This window comes from Dipodomys spectabilis, unplaced genomic scaffold, assembly GCF_019054845.1.
Source record: "Dipodomys spectabilis isolate Male_0828 unplaced genomic scaffold, ASM1905484v1 ptg000178l, whole genome shotgun sequence".
NCBI lineage: Eukaryota > Metazoa > Chordata > Mammalia > Rodentia > Heteromyidae > Dipodomys > Dipodomys spectabilis.
The window spans coordinates 10,892,870-10,911,956 of record NW_024870855.1 but is presented as its reverse complement, the minus strand read 5'-3'; the positions used below and the strand labels follow the sequence as shown (position 1 = coordinate 10,911,956).

General features: G+C 43.7%; 2 protein-coding genes across 2 annotated transcripts in view; both read right to left on the bottom strand.

Annotated features, from left to right (window-relative positions):
- Positions 1-599: 599 nt before the first annotated feature.
- Positions 600-19,087, bottom strand: part of Herpud2 (HERPUD family member 2) — a 30,181-nt gene continuing 11,693 nt past the window's right edge. The window contains exons 2-8 of the mRNA XM_042695066.1: positions 16,988-17,065; positions 14,357-14,470; positions 9,214-9,383; positions 6,810-6,932; positions 3,237-3,560; positions 2,251-2,338; positions 600-1,481 (exon numbers count right to left, since the gene is read on the bottom strand). Coding sequence (XP_042551000.1) covers positions 1,320-1,481; positions 2,251-2,338; positions 3,237-3,560; positions 6,810-6,932; positions 9,214-9,383; positions 14,357-14,470; positions 16,988-17,065 — 1,059 coding nt within the window. The 3' untranslated portion in view covers positions 600-1,319. The remainder of the gene's footprint in view (positions 1,482-2,250; positions 2,339-3,236; positions 3,561-6,809; positions 6,933-9,213; positions 9,384-14,356; positions 14,471-16,987; positions 17,066-19,087) is intronic.
- LOC122120843 (multifunctional methyltransferase subunit TRM112-like protein) lies at positions 13,221-13,772 on the bottom strand. Its single transcript, XM_042695067.1, has one exon. It carries the CDS (start codon positions 13,765-13,767, stop codon positions 13,390-13,392), a length of 378 nt encoding a protein of 125 aa, XP_042551001.1. The 5' UTR covers positions 13,768-13,772; the 3' UTR covers positions 13,221-13,389.

Below are 19,087 nucleotides of genomic sequence, written 5' to 3'. Positions count from 1 at the left end.
TTTGTCCTGGAAGGGAATAAAGGCCAAAGCCTCAGCAGACTCAAGAAAAGCTTCCCAGCTCCTCAAATCCTAGCCACCAAGCCAGCCCCAAGCCCCTGTGAGAGCTCTGGGACACACCTGTGGGGTCACCCCATGCCCCCCACAATCTTACAATGATCTTGCAATTGCTGCATTCGAGAAGCAGCGCTATGGCTTCAAGTGTTTCTACATGCCACCTGCCACTGACAGGTGACACAGACTGTCATACAATGGACGGCTGCCCCTTCCCAGGCTGCCTCCAGTGGCGCTGGTACAGCTCCTGTACAGAGGAGCCAGCCAACTTACATCACTTTCCAAGCAACTCAGGCACTGAGGACAGCCTGTGCCGAGAGCCTAAGAATCCACAGCATCGACAGAAGTGCGTGGCGGCTGTCCCTGCCTTCTCCCCAGCCCGGTCCTTGCTCTCATCTCACCTGTGCAGAGTTCGGGCCAGCTCAGGGACCCAAGAACCAAGAGGAGTCCCCAGGGATGGAGGGAACCACAAGGGTCCTACAAGACTTGGAAGACTCCTACACATAAACTGGGGTGCTAAGATTTTGAACAAATAGCCTGTAACACTGTTTACTATAATTTGTAAGTGACATTTTATTTAAAAAATTACAGGGAGTGATTTCCAGCATATTTTTATAAAAGTGCTGCCTGTATCAAACTTTTTTTTTTTTGTATCACTGTTAATTCCACTGAAGAGCTGCCTTTTATTCTTTCAAGGTATGAATTCCAACCGATGGGATACATGTCCATAAAATACCAAGTTTTCATCTTTTATTCAAATGTCAAAAATTAAGATTATTGAGAAGTTTATTGCTTTATGGCTGGGCAAGATGCTACTAGCACATTTTAGGTAAATAATATTCTTTATTAAAAACTATGAGGTCATTCTGTTTAAAACTTTCAGGAGTAATTCACAGAAAATAGATATATTTATTCAAATTACACATTGCAGGGCTGGGCTCCTAGCTGTGGACATTTAGAGATGAAGCAGCTCTTTAAAGAAAGGAGTTGCAGAGCTCTATATGAGCACACCACGCACAGTGAAAGGAACACACCCTGGAAGACCAACGCTGTTATGCTTGTTGTGTTAGGACCTTAAAAAAAAAAAAAAAACCACACACTAACTAGTCCATTTGTGCTTAAAATATTCATATGCTTGAGAAGCTCAAAGAAAAGAATGCCTGTGTACATGATGGTCGAGAGAACGGTTTCCAGTTTTGAAATTGCACTCTTATTAAACAGCTTTCCTAAACTCAGACCCTCCTTGGCGGCTGGCACTGTTTTCATGTCTAATTGGCCACCTGGGGCGGCCCCTCTGGGATCAGCGAGGTGAAGAAGGTGGTGATGAATGACCAGGCTGAGGCCACAAGCCCAGGCCTCGGCCCTGCGTTGGCATCGTCGCCTGCATCTTCTCCACTCTCATCCTCCTGCCCATCGTCCATGAGGCGCTCCTATGAATAGACCAGAAACATGCTCAGAGACCCCCTCCCCCAACCAGCCACACACATGCTTAGAGACCCCACATTAGCCACATTCTGCAGCCAGAGCCTAGTTCTTTCAGGAGGAGGCAGAGAAATGTAAACAATGTAGATACACAGCCGTTAAAATTGCATGGCGTCTAAGTTTAATGGAGTTAACTGCCATTGTGATGGGACACACTCTCCCTGTCAGTGATGGAGAACATGAACCTGACCCTGGCACTCTGCTGGCTGGTGTCATGACCATACAATGTCTTACCATGTGCAATCTCCCTCAGAACACTATTACTCACACTGCCAACTCCTCCCCCTTACACACCAGGGTGTGATCAAGTCTGTACATGACATCTCCCAGCTAAAAGCACCAGCACGCCTTAGCAGCCTTGCCCAGACCACGCAGCAGCCCAGCCCCCTCATCACATATCCCTGTCTAGGGGCTGATGGCATCGGGACAGACACAGCTATGGACATAGATATACACATTGTGTGTGTGTGTGTGTGTGTGTGTGTTGGGGGGCTTTAACTCAACGTGTGTGTGTGGGGGGGGCTTTAACTCAACGTGTGTGTGTGTGTGTGTGTGTGTGTGTGTGTGTGTGTGTGTTGGGGGGCTTTAACTCAACCTGGGCCTTGTCCTTGAAATTTTTTACTCAAGGTGCTCTACCACTGTCCTCAGAGCTCCACCTCCAGAGTAGCAGGGATTACAGGCATGACACTATGATAAAGTCTACTATGCCACACATACCATCTCCTCCAGCTCTACATTGTTCGCGTTCTGCCTCTGGTCATTTGCTCTGACATCATTGGGAGCCTGCTGCTGACCTCCTTCTTGCCTGAAAGGAAACCATCCGGCTTGGTGTCTGCTCAGTAAAACAAAGACAAGAAAAAAGAAGCCATAACTAGTTTTCTTTGTAATGCTAGAAAATCAGTATTCTACAGGAGAAAAATGACTGAACTACCAAAAAAGAAAAAAAACCCACAAAACCCCAAATTTTTTCTCACTAGAAAACTAATTATGAAGTACGAGCAAATGAAACCCCACTTGACTCAAAAACTCTACTGTGGGCTTGACTGGTTCCACATGACTGGTCTTTCTGTGGTATTTTCAAAATGAAAGACAATTTGCTATTGGCTTGCCCCTTGGAGAGGAGGAGGCAGAGGAAATCAGAAAACTAAGAAAAGTATGAGGTACATCTACAGAACTTTCTACCAAGAAGCACAATTAAGAAGACCTACACGAGGGCCCATCATAGACTTCAAGTTCAGAGTCGCAACCCCACGGCTCACTGAATTAATGATCGGACTTATATAAAAATGTAGCAAACAAAAAGTCAGCTTTGGCCGAGTGCCCATGGCTCACGACTATAATCATAGCTACTCAGGAGGCTGATATCTGAGGATCGTGGTTCAAAGCCAGCCTGGGCATAAAAGTCCCCATGAGACTCATCTCATTAATCACTCAAAAACCATAAGTGATGCTGTGACTCAAGTGGTAGAGTACTAACCCTTGAGCACAATGAGGCTCAGGGACAGCATACAAGCCCTAAGTTTAAGCCCCACAACTGACAATAACAACAACAAAAAAGTCAGCTTTTCAAGATTACTCAATATAACCTGCCCCTGCCAGGATGTCAGACATGAATGCCATTATTTACGACCCACCCACCCTATGCCTTTCACTTTTAGAAAGCAATGTAAGGGGAGCAGGAAGAGTTCATGAGCATCACTTACAAATAAACTAGCAGCATGGCGCCCATGACCACGATGAACCGGCTAAAGGAAGAATAGAAGTACACAACGCTGAGCAGGATGGCGGCCCGGGAGAAGGTGTACACCCAATCTAGCCAGTCCCGGTTGAAGTCGTCCTCATTCAGCACGGGGCCACCCTGCGCATTCATCTGCATGTTCTCATTCATGGGGCGATCATCCTGGGCCCCCAGGTTTGCAGCTGGCGGGGGTTCCTCTCCAGGACCATGGGCGAGGTTGAGAGGCGGCGATGCAGTGGGCGGGACTGGGCTGGCATTAGATGTGGCCTGAGCAGAAATTGCAGCTTGACTGAAAAGTTCACCAAAAAGAACATTAAAAATATTTTATTTACCATCTCTTGTTTTTAAAAAAACCTCTGGGGAGTCGAGTATTTTTTGTAAAGCTAACATGGGATATCCTGACTCCTGCCCACATCTCTTAAGCAAGCAAGAATTCCAGCTGAAAAGTGCAGTCAGGACTAAGGGGCGGACAGCTCAGGAGTCCCCTGCCTGGATGGAGAGGAGGACAGAAGGTATGGAACAACAGCCATGGGCTGGCTCAGAAAAGAGAGTACCCCAGCCTGTGTGCAGGATGATGGGGCAAGAAGGGAGTAAGAACAGCCACATGCACACTCTTCTCTCTCCTTCAGCCCTCAGCCCCCGCCCAGGGGTGAGAACACTGGGCCTGTGTGCTGTGTAAGGCCTGCAAAATCATGTGGTCTATAACAAAACACATACCCACTTCCCACCGGCGTGTAGCCTTGATGTTATGATGCCCCTCTACCTGCCCCTTGGCAGGAGAGACTTTATAACCATTGCTACTGCTGCCATGTCATATGGGGTGACACCCCAAGATCACCCACTTTCTCTCAGACCCAGGTTTTGAAAGACTGGTCGCTACTGCTGCCATGTCATATGGGGTGACACCCCAAGATCACCCACTTTCTCTCAGACCCAGGTTTTGAAAGACTGGTCTGTATCTATTATCAGTAACAGATGATTTGGACTCATATTTAAAGTAGTAAACATATCTCAATTAGCCAATCCTCAAGTGGAGTTTTTGAGCACTCCACTTGGGAACCACTTAGTCCTTGTCAACTTAAAAAAAAAATTGTGGTCCTGATTCTTATAATGTGATCACTTAAAAGTCAAAACAAATTTTCCTTTTATGAAGTTCCCAGCAAAATGTTAATAATCTAGCTGGGATTTGCTTTAAATTACCCAGTGGGAGGGGACTAGCTGTGGAGTATGTAATTTTATGAATAGGCACATGATGCAGACCAGGATTAGTGTTACTACTACACATTGCTATATAAACTTTTCTATAATTAATGTTTATCGAAATAGCATAGAACACAAAGGAGTGTTTCCCAGGTCTATGCTAAGCCTTGTGTCCACACAGGGATTCTAGTGTCCCCTGGCTACTCTGAAACCTGGGGGAGAGCCTGATGCTCAGAAATTAAATGATGTACAAAAGACTACAAGTCCACATAAGACTGCAAGACTTAGTCCATGTAAGACTTCAAGACTTAGCAGGAAATCACCATAAGCTCATACATGGCCTCACAATGGTTAGGAATGGGACAAAAGATGGAAAGCATCCAGCAGAAGTCTAAACACAAAGCAGTCACTCAAATGGTGGAAATCATGTGTGTTACCATGGTGACAGATAAGGCCACAGGCTGCTGAATCAGTGCTTTTGAGAGTGAGCACATGAACACATGCAGTCCCCAAGCAGGCTAGCTTTACAAGGACTGAGGAAAGGACTTAACCTTCACCATGGACAAGAGGATTGGAAAAGGAGAAGGATTTAGCCTTCACCATGGATGGGAAGAACTGGGGATGGAGAAGGACTTAGCCTTCACCATGGATGGGAAGGACTGGGGATGGAGAAGGACTTAGCCTTCACCATGGATGGGAAGGACTGGGGATGGAGAAGGACTTAGCCTTCACCATGGATGGGAAGGACTGGGGATGGAGAAGGACTTAGCCTTCACCATGGATGGGAAGGACTGGGGATGGAGAAGGACTTAGCCTTCACCATGGATGGGAAGGACTGGGGATGGAGAAGGACTTAGCCTTCACCATGGATGGGAAGGACTGGGGATGGAGAAGGACTTAGCCTTCACCATGGATGGGAAGGACTGGGGAAGGAGAAAGACTTAGCCTTCGCTGTCAATGGGAAGAACTCGAGAAGGAGAAGGACTTAGCCTTCACCATGGATGGGAAGGACTGGGGATGGAGAAGGACTTAGCCTTCACCATAGATGGGAAGGACTGGGGATGGAGAAGGACTTAGCCTTCACCATGGATGGGAAGAACTGGGGATGGAGAAGGACTTAGCCTTCACCATAGATGGGAAGGACTGGGGATGGAGAAGGACTTAGCCTTCACCATGGATGGGAAGGACTGGGGAAGGAGAAAGACTTAGCCTTCGCTGTCAATGGGAAGAACTCGAGAAGGAGAAGGACTTAGCCTTCACCATGGATGGGAAAGACTGGAGAAAGAGAAGGATTTACCCTTCACAGTGGATGGGAAGGACTGCAGAAGGAGAAGGATTTAGCCTTCACTGTAGATGGGAAGGACTGGGGATGGAGAAGTTCTTAGCCATGAGTGTGTGTGTTTAAGCCAGCAGAGAGAGAGAGAGAGAGAGAGAGAGAGAGAGAGAGAGAGCGCACGCGTTAGCTACCAGTGTAGGTTAGCTGGCTGGTAGTGAGAGAATGCTACTGAAGCAACATGGACTAAAAGTGAGAAAGATACAGGAAAAATTCTGGAAGGACACAGAATGAATGGCAGCTCAGTGGTCTCACCTTTGGAAGCTCCTGAGTTCAAAGCTATCAAGAGCCAGAACCTAAGCTGACAAAGTCAAGAGCAGACCTAGCAGTTGAGGGAGGGGGTGTCACTGGCAAAGAACTGGACAGAGAAGTGCTTGGTAGACTGAAGAAGCCACATTTGGTGCAGTGCATTTGTGGAAAGGGTTCCAAGAACTGAGCAGAGACCCAGGACAAAGCCAGGAAGGTGAAGGCAGCAAGCAGTATGACCATAGCAGATGAGTCTGTCAGAGCATGTCTGGGGGGTGCACCGGGGTCTGTGCCCACGGTGAAAGTGAGAGATGGGAAGGCATCGAGCAGGGATTGCTGTGTTTGTTTAGTAAAAATGTAGTGATCAGAGAGATAGGTGAAATAGATATGAAGGACGGGGAAAGATCTTCAGTGGGGATGACCAAAGAGGTCATCCTGGTCAGTGTGCAGAATGTCCGGGCCCACAGAGCTGGGGGCCACTTGGTGTTATCCCTCCCTGCTCTGTGGGGACTCTTGGGGTCCCTCCTCTCCTCTTCCATTCATCGGCTGCCTTGCAGCAGAACTCCAGGCCTGCCTCAAGTTTACACAACTGTAACTATGCCAGGGGGAGCAGCACTAGTGGACATAAAGTAGTTATGGGCACATTTCCTTTAGCCACATAACTGAAGAGGGTTCACTGAGCCAACTGCCCAGGGTGCCCAAGTCCCCTGGCAGACCCCTATGCATCCCTCATAGCCCCCGTGGGCCCCTAGGACTCACTAGTGCAGGTAGTAGTGGCGCGCGTACAGCTGGTGCCACCACAGCATGTGCAGGGGGCTGAAGGCAGGGTAGGCTGGGAGCCCTGCAGGGGCAGCTTGCCCAGGAAGCTGGTTGTCCACATTCCTGCAGGGGAGAATGAAGGAGGATGTTCAGTGCCTCCCAAGGGGAAAGCTTTGCTCAACGTTTTCGTTTTTTAACTAGCCCACTCTAACAGAATGTTTTTTTAACTTACTGAAAGGAACAATGATTACTTTCGAGCTTCCTGGAATAAGACAGCATTTTTAATCTAAGTTAGCCCTGGTCTCCATATATAGTAGACAGAGCAGGGTATGTACCAAGAGAGCAGGAAGTCTCTCTCTCCCTCTCTTCCCTCTCCCGCTCCTTTTCCTGCCCTTCTCCTGTCCTGTCCACTTCTTAGAAAACACTATACACTTTCATTCTCCATAAGGTCCCAAGTCCCAAGAAAAACTTCATGACCAAATGTTTTGAGAAAAGGAGCTAGCCAAATGACATTAGTAATCAAATACTATTAAAAGTTTAATAGCTAAATAGTCATAAAATAAAAAATATTTCAAAAATCTGTAGGTAAGAGTAGCAGGACACGTTTATGCACACCTTTGAAAGCAGACTAAAATTCTATTCAATTGGTACAGCTCTGATGAAGCTTCATCTAACTTCATGCTATCTGCCTTAGAAGGTGGTCACTCTGTGGTCAACAGTGTTAGCAGTTTACATCTATTTCCCCCAGGCCCTCCCTCTGACCATGGCTCCTAGGTGTGTGACACAGAACTGCAGAAATTCACATGCATCAGGACAACTGTGGCAACACAGCCCAGACACCAAAGTGGTGGTGCTATAGTAAGGCAACAACAGGTATTTTCAACACTCCACACAAGGCACCTAAGCATCACCTATTACAGGGTGCTCTCTCCTCCAAACCCTTCTGCCTCCTGAGCACAACTCTGCCTACAACCAAGCTCTCTCACATACTCAACAAAAGACCAGCAGAGAGGACTCCTCCAGAGTGGCTAATGCATCTTTAAAGAAATCTGAAAACTTTTTAAGTCAGGTATTAACAGAAAGAAGATAATCCAGGAGTCTATTTTAAATTTTGTTAGTATTCTTGACTAGGAAAAAACACTTCCACCTAGAAGTAGACCCTATGGATCACCGCCCTCCACAAAAACCTCATACAAATCTATCATGTCATCTGCAAAGGGGGAAGGCTGTGAAGTCAAGGGAAGAGAAGCCATGGATAATCACTTTTAAAAGTTCTATGGCTTCCCGCCTCAAAGTACTTCAGTCCAGAATGTAAGGCACTGACGATAGAAGAGCTGCCCCAGGTGGTTCTGACCCATCCACTTCCTCCCTTTTCTCCCAGAAGGGAAAAACTACTGCGCCAAATCAGGGATAAAGCACCCTGCAGACCAGGCTGACCTGCCCCAAGTCTCTGCTGTCCTTCAGACAGGGTGCTCTGCCCTGAGCACTCTCCAGAAACCACAAAGGATTTGCTGGATATTGACTTACAAAGTAATTATTAAAATACACAGAAATAGACAAATCAGGGGAACATATCACATGACAACATAATGCATTCTGAAGGATGAACAGGGAAGGAATATTTGGTGCCAGGAAAGATGATCCCCAAATTGGTAGGGAGAGTAGTAGCTTCACCTTATTCCATATATTCAAATAAATTTTAACTAGATTAAATAAAGCATTAGGAGTTAAGCTACAGATAATCAAGAAGAAACTAGAATTATTTACCAAATCTTTGGATGGAAAAAGACTTTCCTAATATAATAAATGAAAATAACAACAACAACAAAAGCAATCAACATATTTGATGCCAAAATTCAGACAACACTTGCAGAAACCTCGGCTGCAGTGCTCAGGGTGGGCACACAGGACCTGGGCACTACTCAGTGGCCTGTCCTGACCACCATTCAAGTCTCCACCAAGCCCAGCTCATCAGAGATCCCTAAGGAGTCCTAGGGCTCACCTCCTACACCCTGCTTTCCAGCAGGCCACACCGTGCTCTATAGCAGGACTGAGTTTTAAAAAACAACTAGTTACTTAGATGTGTGTGATTCCAAGTGTGGTCCAACATCAGCAACATAGGGCACCTATCTGTGAGATGCAGAAACTCAGACCCACAGGCCCTAGTACATTGCCAGGGTCCCAGACAACTACTCGGGCCTTAGACTGGCAAGTATGCTAGATGCCTCCGAGGCTCGACCTGCTAAGGGAAGGGCTGCCCTACTCAGCCCACTAATTCTCAAACTGCAAAAGCTAAATTTCAAAGTAAATTCAAAGGTCCTATGGTAAAATCCAAGACAGCTGACTTTCAACCCCACCCCCACGCTGCCCATCCCCACCCCAGAGAAAGCCCAGGTCTACCCACCCTTGCATCACATAGGGAAACTGAGGACTCTGCGCGGGATCAGTCTGTGTTTGTGCAAGGACCCGCTGCCTCAGTCCTTCTGGAGGCGAGCTGGCAGTGGCAGTAGCAGCAGTGAGAGACAATGTTTCCTGACTGGGCGATGATGGTGTTGATCCAGAATGATCTGAACTCTACAAACAAAAATGTCATTATCTTTTCAAGATTTAACTCATTACAATCATGATATCATTGGCATACATAAAACCTCTGAATTTCAGAAACTTATTTGAATCTTATATTCAATATGATAGGTACTTAAATTTCAATATGACTGAAAAGATCAGAAAATCAGGCTAGGCATGGTAGCCTACACTTATAATCTCAGCTTCCCAGGAGGCAAAAATAGGAGAACGGCAGTGCAGACAAAAGTTAGTGACAGTCTATTCCCCTCCACCCCCACCCACACACTTCAAAAAAAGGTAGGCAAGCCAGGCAATGGTGGCTCATGCCTGTAATCCTAGCTATTCAGGAGGCTGAGATCTGAGGATCATGGTTCAAAGCTAGCCTGGGCAGGAATGTCGTTGAGACTCTTATCTCCAATAAACCAGAAACCAGAAGTGATGCTGTGGCTCAAGTGGTAGAGTATTAGCCTTGAGCTGAAGAGCTGAGGGACAGCGCCAAGGGCCAGAGTTCAAGCCCCACGACTGAACAAAAAAAAAAAAAAAGGTAGGCATGGCAGTGATATAATCCCAGCTAGTCAGAAGGTGGGGAATTAGAGGATCACAGTCCAGGCCAACCTGGGCCAAAACATGAAACCTATCTTAAAAATAAACAATAAACAAAACAAAAATAAAAAGGAGTACCTGCCTAAAATGTCAAGCCCTGAATTCAATCCCCAATATTGGGGCGGGAGGGGAAGGTGAGAAAATCAAAACTGCTTTATTAAGTAACACTTCATTATCTACCAGACAAGGTAACAAGAGCATCATACAGAAATTGCAGGATAAGTTGTACTATTAAATTACACCTTTCACGATGCCTAACATAAAAGTGTTACTCATCATGGAGTCATTGAAACAGTCGCTCCAGGCCAGGTACTATGTGACATGCTCCCAGTAACCCTGGGTAAACACACTGAGGAACATGACCGGAGTTGGAAGATCTAGAATCCAGACATCTAGAAGATGTCACTCTCACCTCTGACAGTAAAAAAAATCTAAGCAAGAAGGCTGATTCTACCTCCCATCTGCTTTCCTGGAGAAAAGGAGATGGAACTAAGATTCTTTTTGGCACTAATTTTTAGTAGACAGGTATCATCAACAAAGTTTTTATGAAGTGAACAAATCAGGATTTTTTTTTTAATTCTCATGCTCCAAGGACATCAACAACTCAGGATTCACTAGCAAACCACTTAACTCCTGGAAGACCAAAGTGTTGCTGTTAGAAGATGTTTATGCTGGTCCTAACATCTGCAGAGCAGCAGAAGAACAGGGCATTAGCAAACAAGTCAGGAGTGGAAGCCTTAAACCTAAGGGATAAGGAGGTTGGACTCATTGTTCTGGCAGAAATCTGCTGTAGAGGTTACTGGGTGCTAACTCAAGCTGTAAGATGAACTTAGGTTTACAAATAAATAGTAAGAATAATTTATCAAGTATTCTGTATAAATGTAAAACATAATTACATTTTATAGACATTTTAGTTCCCTCTTTCAAAAGCTGGTGCAATATTATTGTAACATCTCTGTAATTTCATTTAGACTATATTTTACCTACATTGCTTTCTATTTTCTGCATGATAGGACGTCTCTTTACTAAGTCCTGCTGGGTAAAAAGCCCAGTAGAGGCTCTTGAAAAACTAACAAAAGTTTTCTGTAAGATGTGACTTTACACAAAAAAAGAAATAAAAAATCTTGCTAAAAGCCAGGCACCACTGGCTGATGGCTGATGCCTGTAATCCTAGCTACTCAGGAGGCTGAGCTCTGAGGGTCACAGTTCAAAGCCAGCCCAGACTGTGAAACTTTTATCTCCAATTAATTACCAGAAAACTGGAGGTGGTGCTGTGGCTCAAGTGGCAGAGCACTAGCCTTGAGCTGAAAAATGCAGTGACAGTGCCCAGGCCCAGAGTTTAAGCCCCATGACTGACCAAAAAAAAAAAAAAAAATCTTGCTAAAGAGTCTAAATCTCCAGAATATAAGCTGGGAAACACTGTTTTAGGGCAGGCTATCGTAGTAAACAGAGCATCACAATACGGAACACATTAACATGATTTATAGAAGAAAAGCTGACTACCAGACTGTGCAGACAGTCTGGTTTCCCTACAACTAATGAACTAATGATTTCTGGTCTTATTAGGTAACTTCCTTATTAGGTAACATTAGGCAACAATTTCAAATCCCTCTGAAATTTCTGAGCTATGAAAGTTCTAATGGAATTGAACTTAAATTTTCTTTGATATTGTTCAGATTTTCACAACACTGAACAAAGTAAGCACATGTGCTAATGACACAAGTCATAGCCAAGGGACACTGGGCAAATCCATCAGGTCAAGTCCAAATGCAACACACAAATCTTTATGCCAATTCAGTATCTGAACATACTCATGTCAAGGTAGGAAACACACAAAACATGCTTCAGTTGCTGGAGCTAAAGTTCTGCTCTTGGTTCTAAATATTTAGCATGTAGGCTATTCTGATTAAATACAGTAATGGGAGGATCAGGTTTTCCATGTGCACGAGTGCACGTGTGTACATAAACATTGGAGAACTCAGTGCCTGGGCGCTGTCTCTGAGCTCTTTTGTTCAAGGCTGGTGCTCTATCACTTGAGTCACAGCTCACTTCTGGCTTTTTGCCAGAAGAGAGATAGGAGTCTCACTCACTGGCTTTGAACACCGATCTACAGATCTCTGCCCCCCAAATAGCTAGGAAAGCATGAGAATCAGGCTTCTTGAAGAAACTATTGGAAGTAACTATTGAAAGATCTTTCAACTAGTAAGCATTCCTGCTTCTTATCCTTCCTTAGTTTTGATGTAGATTCCGGGCAAGAAGGAAAGCATACTTATAATGAAAGTTCCCTGTGTTTCCAAGAAATTTAAAACAAGTTTCTACTACTCCTAATCCTGCCACCTCCAAATTTGTCATGTAAAAACTTAATGGAAATAAAAGTAACATAAAAAGATTGAGGTTGATGTCTTTAAAATATAGAGACTGAGCCAGGCACCAATGGCTCACGCCTGTAATCCTAGCTACTCAGGAGGCTGAGATCTAAGGATTGCAGTGCAAGCCAGCCTGGATAGGAAAGTCCATGAGACTTTTGTCTCCAATTAACCACCAGAAAACCAGAAGTGGAGCTGTGGCTCAAAGTACACTAGAGTATTAGCCTTGAGGAAAAAAATAAGAGTTCAGGGACAGCCCCCATGCCCCAAGTTCAAGCCTCATGACCACACACAAAAAAGTTCAACCAGTACAGAAAATGTCTAAAACAATTTTAGACAAATAAAGGAAAAGATGAACATTCAACTGCTGAAAAGGTAAGTGCACTGATAATTAATTCTTCCCCTTGCCCAACTGCAGTGATTACACAAAAGAAGGCTTTGAGCAAGTAATCTACCTTAAGAATGCTTGGAAAACTTAGCATTTACATAATTTAATCCACCTTGGATACACCATACTGTATATTTAACATACTTTACATACTACTACTATATATACTATACACAACATACTATATAAAACATATAATCTATATCAATAAAACATGTTGGTTAAAACATACTATATAAATAAAACATTTTACTGGTCTGAAAACCTACATTATATTATACATGCATATCCTAATCCTGTCTTCTGAGTACTTCAGTAATGAATCCTGTGGAAACTGGCTGTATTGCTAATCTGCCACTCAGCAAATTATAACTTATGATAAACAGACTTCAAGATGGCCTTGTGTTGAAGCAGAGCTGTAGATCAAGTAGTAAAATGCTAGCCTCGAACATAAAAGCTCAGGGACAGTGCCCAGTCTCTTTTTTTTTTTTTGGTTTTGAACCTTTAATGAGAAAAAAATATATACTATGGAGCTCAAGAAGTGTGTTCCTTGTGTTAATGGGTCAAAGTTGGGACTCAAATAGTAAAAACACAATATACATTAAAAAAAGAAATAGATACACAGGGCCATGGAATGTCACACTGCTAGCTGGCAAATTTAAGACTCAGTTTCTTCATCATTCAGCAGCATGTTGGGGATCCCACGGCTGATAGGGAACAGACGCCCCGATTCTGGGCACTGCAGGGTGCCCTCCAGAACGTCCACCTCCAGCAATACGTGGTGCATCTTCCTTAGAAACGCCTCATCGCGCTCATACCCCTCAACCGGCTCGGTGGGGACCTCGCCCAGCTGCAACGTATTGGCTGCCTCCCGAAGCGCCGCCCACTCCACCTTGGGTATCATCCGCGCCACGAAGTCGGGGTTGAACTCCACAGGGTTGATGCGGACCTCGGTGGCCTGGAGGCGCAGGGGGAAGCCACGGGGCCCCACCCCGCGCACATGCGAGGTCAGGAGATTGTGGGTGAGAAGTTTCATGCTGCTCTCCAGTGCCCAGTCTCTTAAGTTCAAACCATAGACTAGGACACACACACTATGCAAAAACAAAAAACAAAAAAAAACCACCCAACCAAAAAAGTGCCCACAAGATAACCTTGTATATTAAACATTTAAAACAAAATTTCATCCAGACAGTGATGGCTTACACCGGTAATCCTAGCTACTCAGGAGGCTGAAACCTGAGGATTGTGGTTTGAAGCCAGCACTTGCTGAAGCCTATGTGACTTTTATCTCCATTAACTAAAAAAAAAAAGCCAGAAGTGGAGATATGACTCTAGCCTTCAGCAAAGGATGCCCAAGGACAGTGGCCAGGCCCTGAGTTCAAGCCCCAGGACCAAAAAAACAAAAAAAAAAAAATTAATGCTTTACTCTAGTTGTTCAAAATGCAATCTCAAAACCCCCAAGTTCCACCAGTTCCATTTTCCATTTAGTTTTGCCAGTTTGTCTCTGGCAGTGCTGGGAATCGAACTGGCTTCTCCCATGCTAAGCAGTAGAATAGGGCCATTGAATTCACCCCAGCCTCTATTTACTTTTAGAATCAGAAAAACTTCCTCTGGAAACAACTCACAGAACTGCTGCTGGATGCCAGTGATTCCGGACTTTCTTGGCTGGGGCTGGGTTTTGGAGAAGTGGGAGGAGTCCGAGAGGTGCATACCAGGTGAACCATGTGATACTCATCTTGCTGAAATTAAAGAAAATCTCATCAAAGGGCAGCGCTGGGAATTTTACAATTCACAAAAGTTAGAAACTAAGCTGAAACATGTAACTCAAAACTTAAGCTCCTTTCTAGCCTACCCAGTTTAAATAGTTATCCGTTGAGGGCAAGTTTGCCATTTTAACTCTTGAGAGGCCGGTCGAATTCGCAATTTTTTTCTCTCTACTTAGAAAATGGTCTAAATACTCAGTAACTGTCATATTAAAATTGTGACTTTGCCTATCAAATAGTCTTGAAGCAAACAATGCTGTAATGTTACAGTGCTGTAATACAACCTATTTTTTAAACATTGAGCAACTTAAGCTCAGAAGGCCAAAAGTCATCTTTAAGTTTAGGTCCATAAACTTTGAATAATGAAAATGTTTAATACTTGATAGCTAGCACTGATAAAAGAAACTATCTAATTTGCCTTAATTTTAGCAAGGTGTGGGCTAGTTTTTTACTGTTTCTCTTAAGTCAAACTTTATCTACAACATCTACACATGAACATGAAGCATATATATGAAGTGTATTCTGTAAATATTCTGTCTCAACAAACCTATAACCATGACTGAAGGAAAACGTGCTAAGCAATGATTACAGCTGACATTTTACTTTCACAAGATGGCACACACACACATATGTACTTAGACCTAAGGCTCTTAAGAGGGAAAAAGCAAGCAAGCAGTGAAGGATGAGGAGCCAGCATTTCTAAAAGGGCAAGAAGATGACACCAATAGAATGATAAGAAAATGGGGCAGGAAGCAAGGGAAGACGTCCTGTCTTGAGGAGGAGCAGAAAACTACTGAGAACTCAGGCTTAATTATCATGGCCTCCCACGAACTCAGAGTGGTGCTTAATTCTAGTGATGATCCTGCTAAGAGAGCAACATACAATACTGTCTTTGGTATAAACTGAGAGGTACGAGAAGTACAAGTGCTATAAAAGAGCACTGGGCAAGGCTCTACAGAGAGAACCTAACAGACCTGTGGTTGGCCAGAGTGGGGTAGGGCTCCTGACAGCCAATGTCCCCTTGGCTTGTGTACACAGCACCAGAATGCTTTCCTATCCCAGCACAAGGTGCTTACTTATCCTTTAGACATCTAGTTCTACAGTCACAGTTCACTGACAGATCCACTTCCCTTCAGGAAGGTTTCTACAAACGTTTTATAACAGACCAGGTAAAGCAATGGCAGCATTTCACTAAAAAAAAAAAAAAGATACATTGGCTTTGACAAAACAGTCCAAAAAGCTGTTTAGAATGAAAACACAGCTGCTTAAAATGCCCAAATAAGCATAAGAGTTCTTTCATCGAGTTTTTCAAGTTGTTTAGTCTGAAACCATTTCTCCAAATAAAAGTCTTTTAAAAAGTATTCATTTCAAGACCAAGCTATCCTTGAGATAAAATAACAAATGCATGTGTATTTCAAACAGCAGATAGCACAGAGGTTTTAAACATAAAAACAGGGAAAAGCGAGTGGGCGGAAGACAGAAATGTTTGGGACTATTCTGGATGACCCTGTAATTCTCTGCACATTGCTCAAGCCCAGAGAACAGAGTGAGCCTAAGGAGAACTATGGACTTGGAGTGACAATGTATCCATGTGGGCTGAGGAACTGCAGTGAATGTACCACTGCAGCATCTTATGTCAATGTGCACATGTGAGCTCAAAGGATGCATGAGGATCTTTACACCTTCCGTTCGGTTTTGCTATAAACCTCAAACATCTCTACCAACTGAAGTCTACTGGGGAAACAACTTGACCTACAACTGGGCAGAGTCACATGGGCAGAGCTAAGCCATCAACTATCACAGCAGTAGGGACACACTGACATTCAATTCTTTTTAAAGCTTCTCATAGGTGTGCAGAATAAAACACAGACCTTCTAAATCAGATCAGGATATCTACAACAACATTGAGAATTAAATACACTAAGGTAAATTATGTGCAGATATAGATATATCAAACACCCTTGTACAACTAACTGATGCTAATAAAAAGCATATAGTCACCTACATATTGAAAAGCCCTAAAAGTGTAAGTTTCTTGGAGGACCATTAGCTATATGCTGTTAATAAAATTAGTAAGACACAAAAACTATGAAAAAGCTATGGTAATATCAGCATTCAGAACTAGATAACTTCACTCTATTTCTTGTTCCCAAATCAAGTTCAGAACACAAATAATTTGTGCTCAAATGTGCTGCCATTTGATAATGTTTAATCACTACTCAGCACTCTGCTTCTGCCCCATTAATAGGTAAGCCAAATACCTTAACACAAACACACAATCCTCCTTCATACTCCCCACCAGGGAAATACAAAAAAACAGTTACCCAAACTCAGAAGAACCTACCACAGTGGTCACTTTCTAACATTATTTTGCTTGTGATATTACCGAAAGGGTTGATTTTAAGTAAAACCTGAATTGTTTAGATAAAGCTTCAGAAACAGCTTCTCACAGTCTTCAATGTGTCTAGTTTCCAAAGGTGGCAGGATGCTTACTTTTCTGAGAATGTCCTTCAGCTGCAGGTGGTCAGGAAGCAGCCTGCCAGAATACACCAACCTCTGATCCTTCGTCAACTGAGAAATGGAATAAAGAATTCAACTTTTATAATGATACAAGTATAGGGCTGAGGAAAACATGATTAAATATTGGTAAGATAAAATGTTCTTTTGGGACAAATTATCAGAAAACTGCCATAATTTAAAACTTTTTGTTCTTCCAAGTTTCATTTAAGATATCTCAGAGCTCAGGAACTGGCAACCCATTGATAACAAAAGAATAAGATACAGATAATCACCATACTAAAAACCTGATAAAAAGCTAAGCTGCAAGTTTGTGTTTTCAGCTATCAAGCATGCGTACAGAACTATCATTGAGAATGATATGATATCCTAGTAAGTCCAAGCCCTGGTGCTGATTTCCTCTGCATTGAGAGCATACCCCTACGTGATCCATATATCTAAGAAATAAAGATGTTCCTTCCCAATGAGGGAAAAAAAGAATGATATGACAAAGTCAATATCAACAGTAAAATAAAATTCCAAGGTTACTGACTATTTTACATTGTTTCTGGTCAGCATTTTTAATCTAAAATATGTAAGATAATGAAATTTCTTCTTTCCTAAAATCCATTTGGGTTTAATTACAACTCTATATAGTTATTCTAATTTTATTTTATTTTTATTTTTATTTATTTTATTTTATTTTATTTTTTCGGTTGTGGGGCTTGAACTCTGGGCCTGGGCGCTGTCCCTCAGCTCTTCAGCTCAAGGTGAGCGCTCTACCACTTGAGCTACAGCGCCACTTCCGGTTTTCTGGTGGTTTATTGGAGATAGAAGTCTCAAGGTCTCTCCTGCCCTGGCTGGCTTTGAACCTCGATCCTCAGATCTCAGCCTCCTGAGTAGCTAGGATTACAGGCGTGAGCCACCAGCGCCCGGCTATTCTAATTTTAATAAGCCTCACCACTCTCAGAAATGCTAGCATTTCAGGGCTGGGAAGGTGACTCAGTGGTAGAGCGCTTGCCTTGCATGCATGAGGCCCTGGGTTCGACTTCTCAGCACCACATAAGCAAAAAGAAAAAAGCCGGAAGTAGCACTGTGGCTCAAGTGGTAGAGCGCTAGCCTTGAGCTGAAGAGCTGAGGGACAGCGCCCAGGCCAGAGTTCAGGCCCCACGACTGGATCCAAAAAATTAAAAATTAAAAAAAAGAAATACTAGCATTTCAAAAAACACAAGACTAAAGAAAAACCAGCCAGCACTGGTGGCTCACTTAAGAGGTGAGATGGGAGGGTTGTGGCTCAAAGTCACGCTGGGCAGAAAAGTTGTGAGACTCTTATTTCCCATAAACAACCAAACACCAGAAGTGGAGATGTGGCTCAAGTCTTGGAGTGCCAGCCTTGAGTAGCAACCAAAAAACCAGAATTGGAGATGGGGCTCAAGTCCTGGAATGCCAGCCTTGAATAGCAAAGGACAGTACCCAGGCCGGAGTTCAAGGAATTAAAAAAAGAAGAAAAATAAACACATGTACAAAGATTCTGTTGTGAGGTCTGTACATGGATGTTCCATCATATAGTATACTCAAGACCTAATCTGCTAGTGTTCACATGGAGAACAATGGCCGAAATACTCAAGAGTATTTGTTTCAGTCCCTCGGTGGAGCTGCTGCTAAATGGTCCGCTGAAGATTTTCACTGGCTTCACACTTCCACTTGATCCTCAAACTGCATACCCTTGCCAGCAGGAAGGAGTCCCTTGCAAGTGGTTCCAGTGTCCCTGGACTTGACCCAGATATACTCTAGCAGCCTCCTTGCTGTCAAGACAGAAACTGCCCCAGGCTCAGCTCCTGCCCCTGAGCCCTGGGGTTCACCATTGCTCCCTCCAGTGGGAGATAACGGTAAGTGAAAGACAAAACTGAAATTAAGCATGTTGATATATACCTGTCTTCACTTCTCCAATATTCTGATCAGCAAAGGCAGAAGAGAAAATCAAATCTTGAGTTTACACTGATATTTCCTAAACAGTTTTTTACTCATTTACATTTCCTCTCATCCTGAAAAATCTTGCTTGCTTACGACTTTAACAAATATATGCCATCAACAAAT

Bases quoted from the DNA above. Each gene is read 5' to 3' on its own strand.
- LOC122120843 (XM_042695067.1), bottom strand. From the start codon at position 13,767: ATGAAACTTCTCACCCACAATCTCCTGACCTCGCATGTGCGCGGGGTG.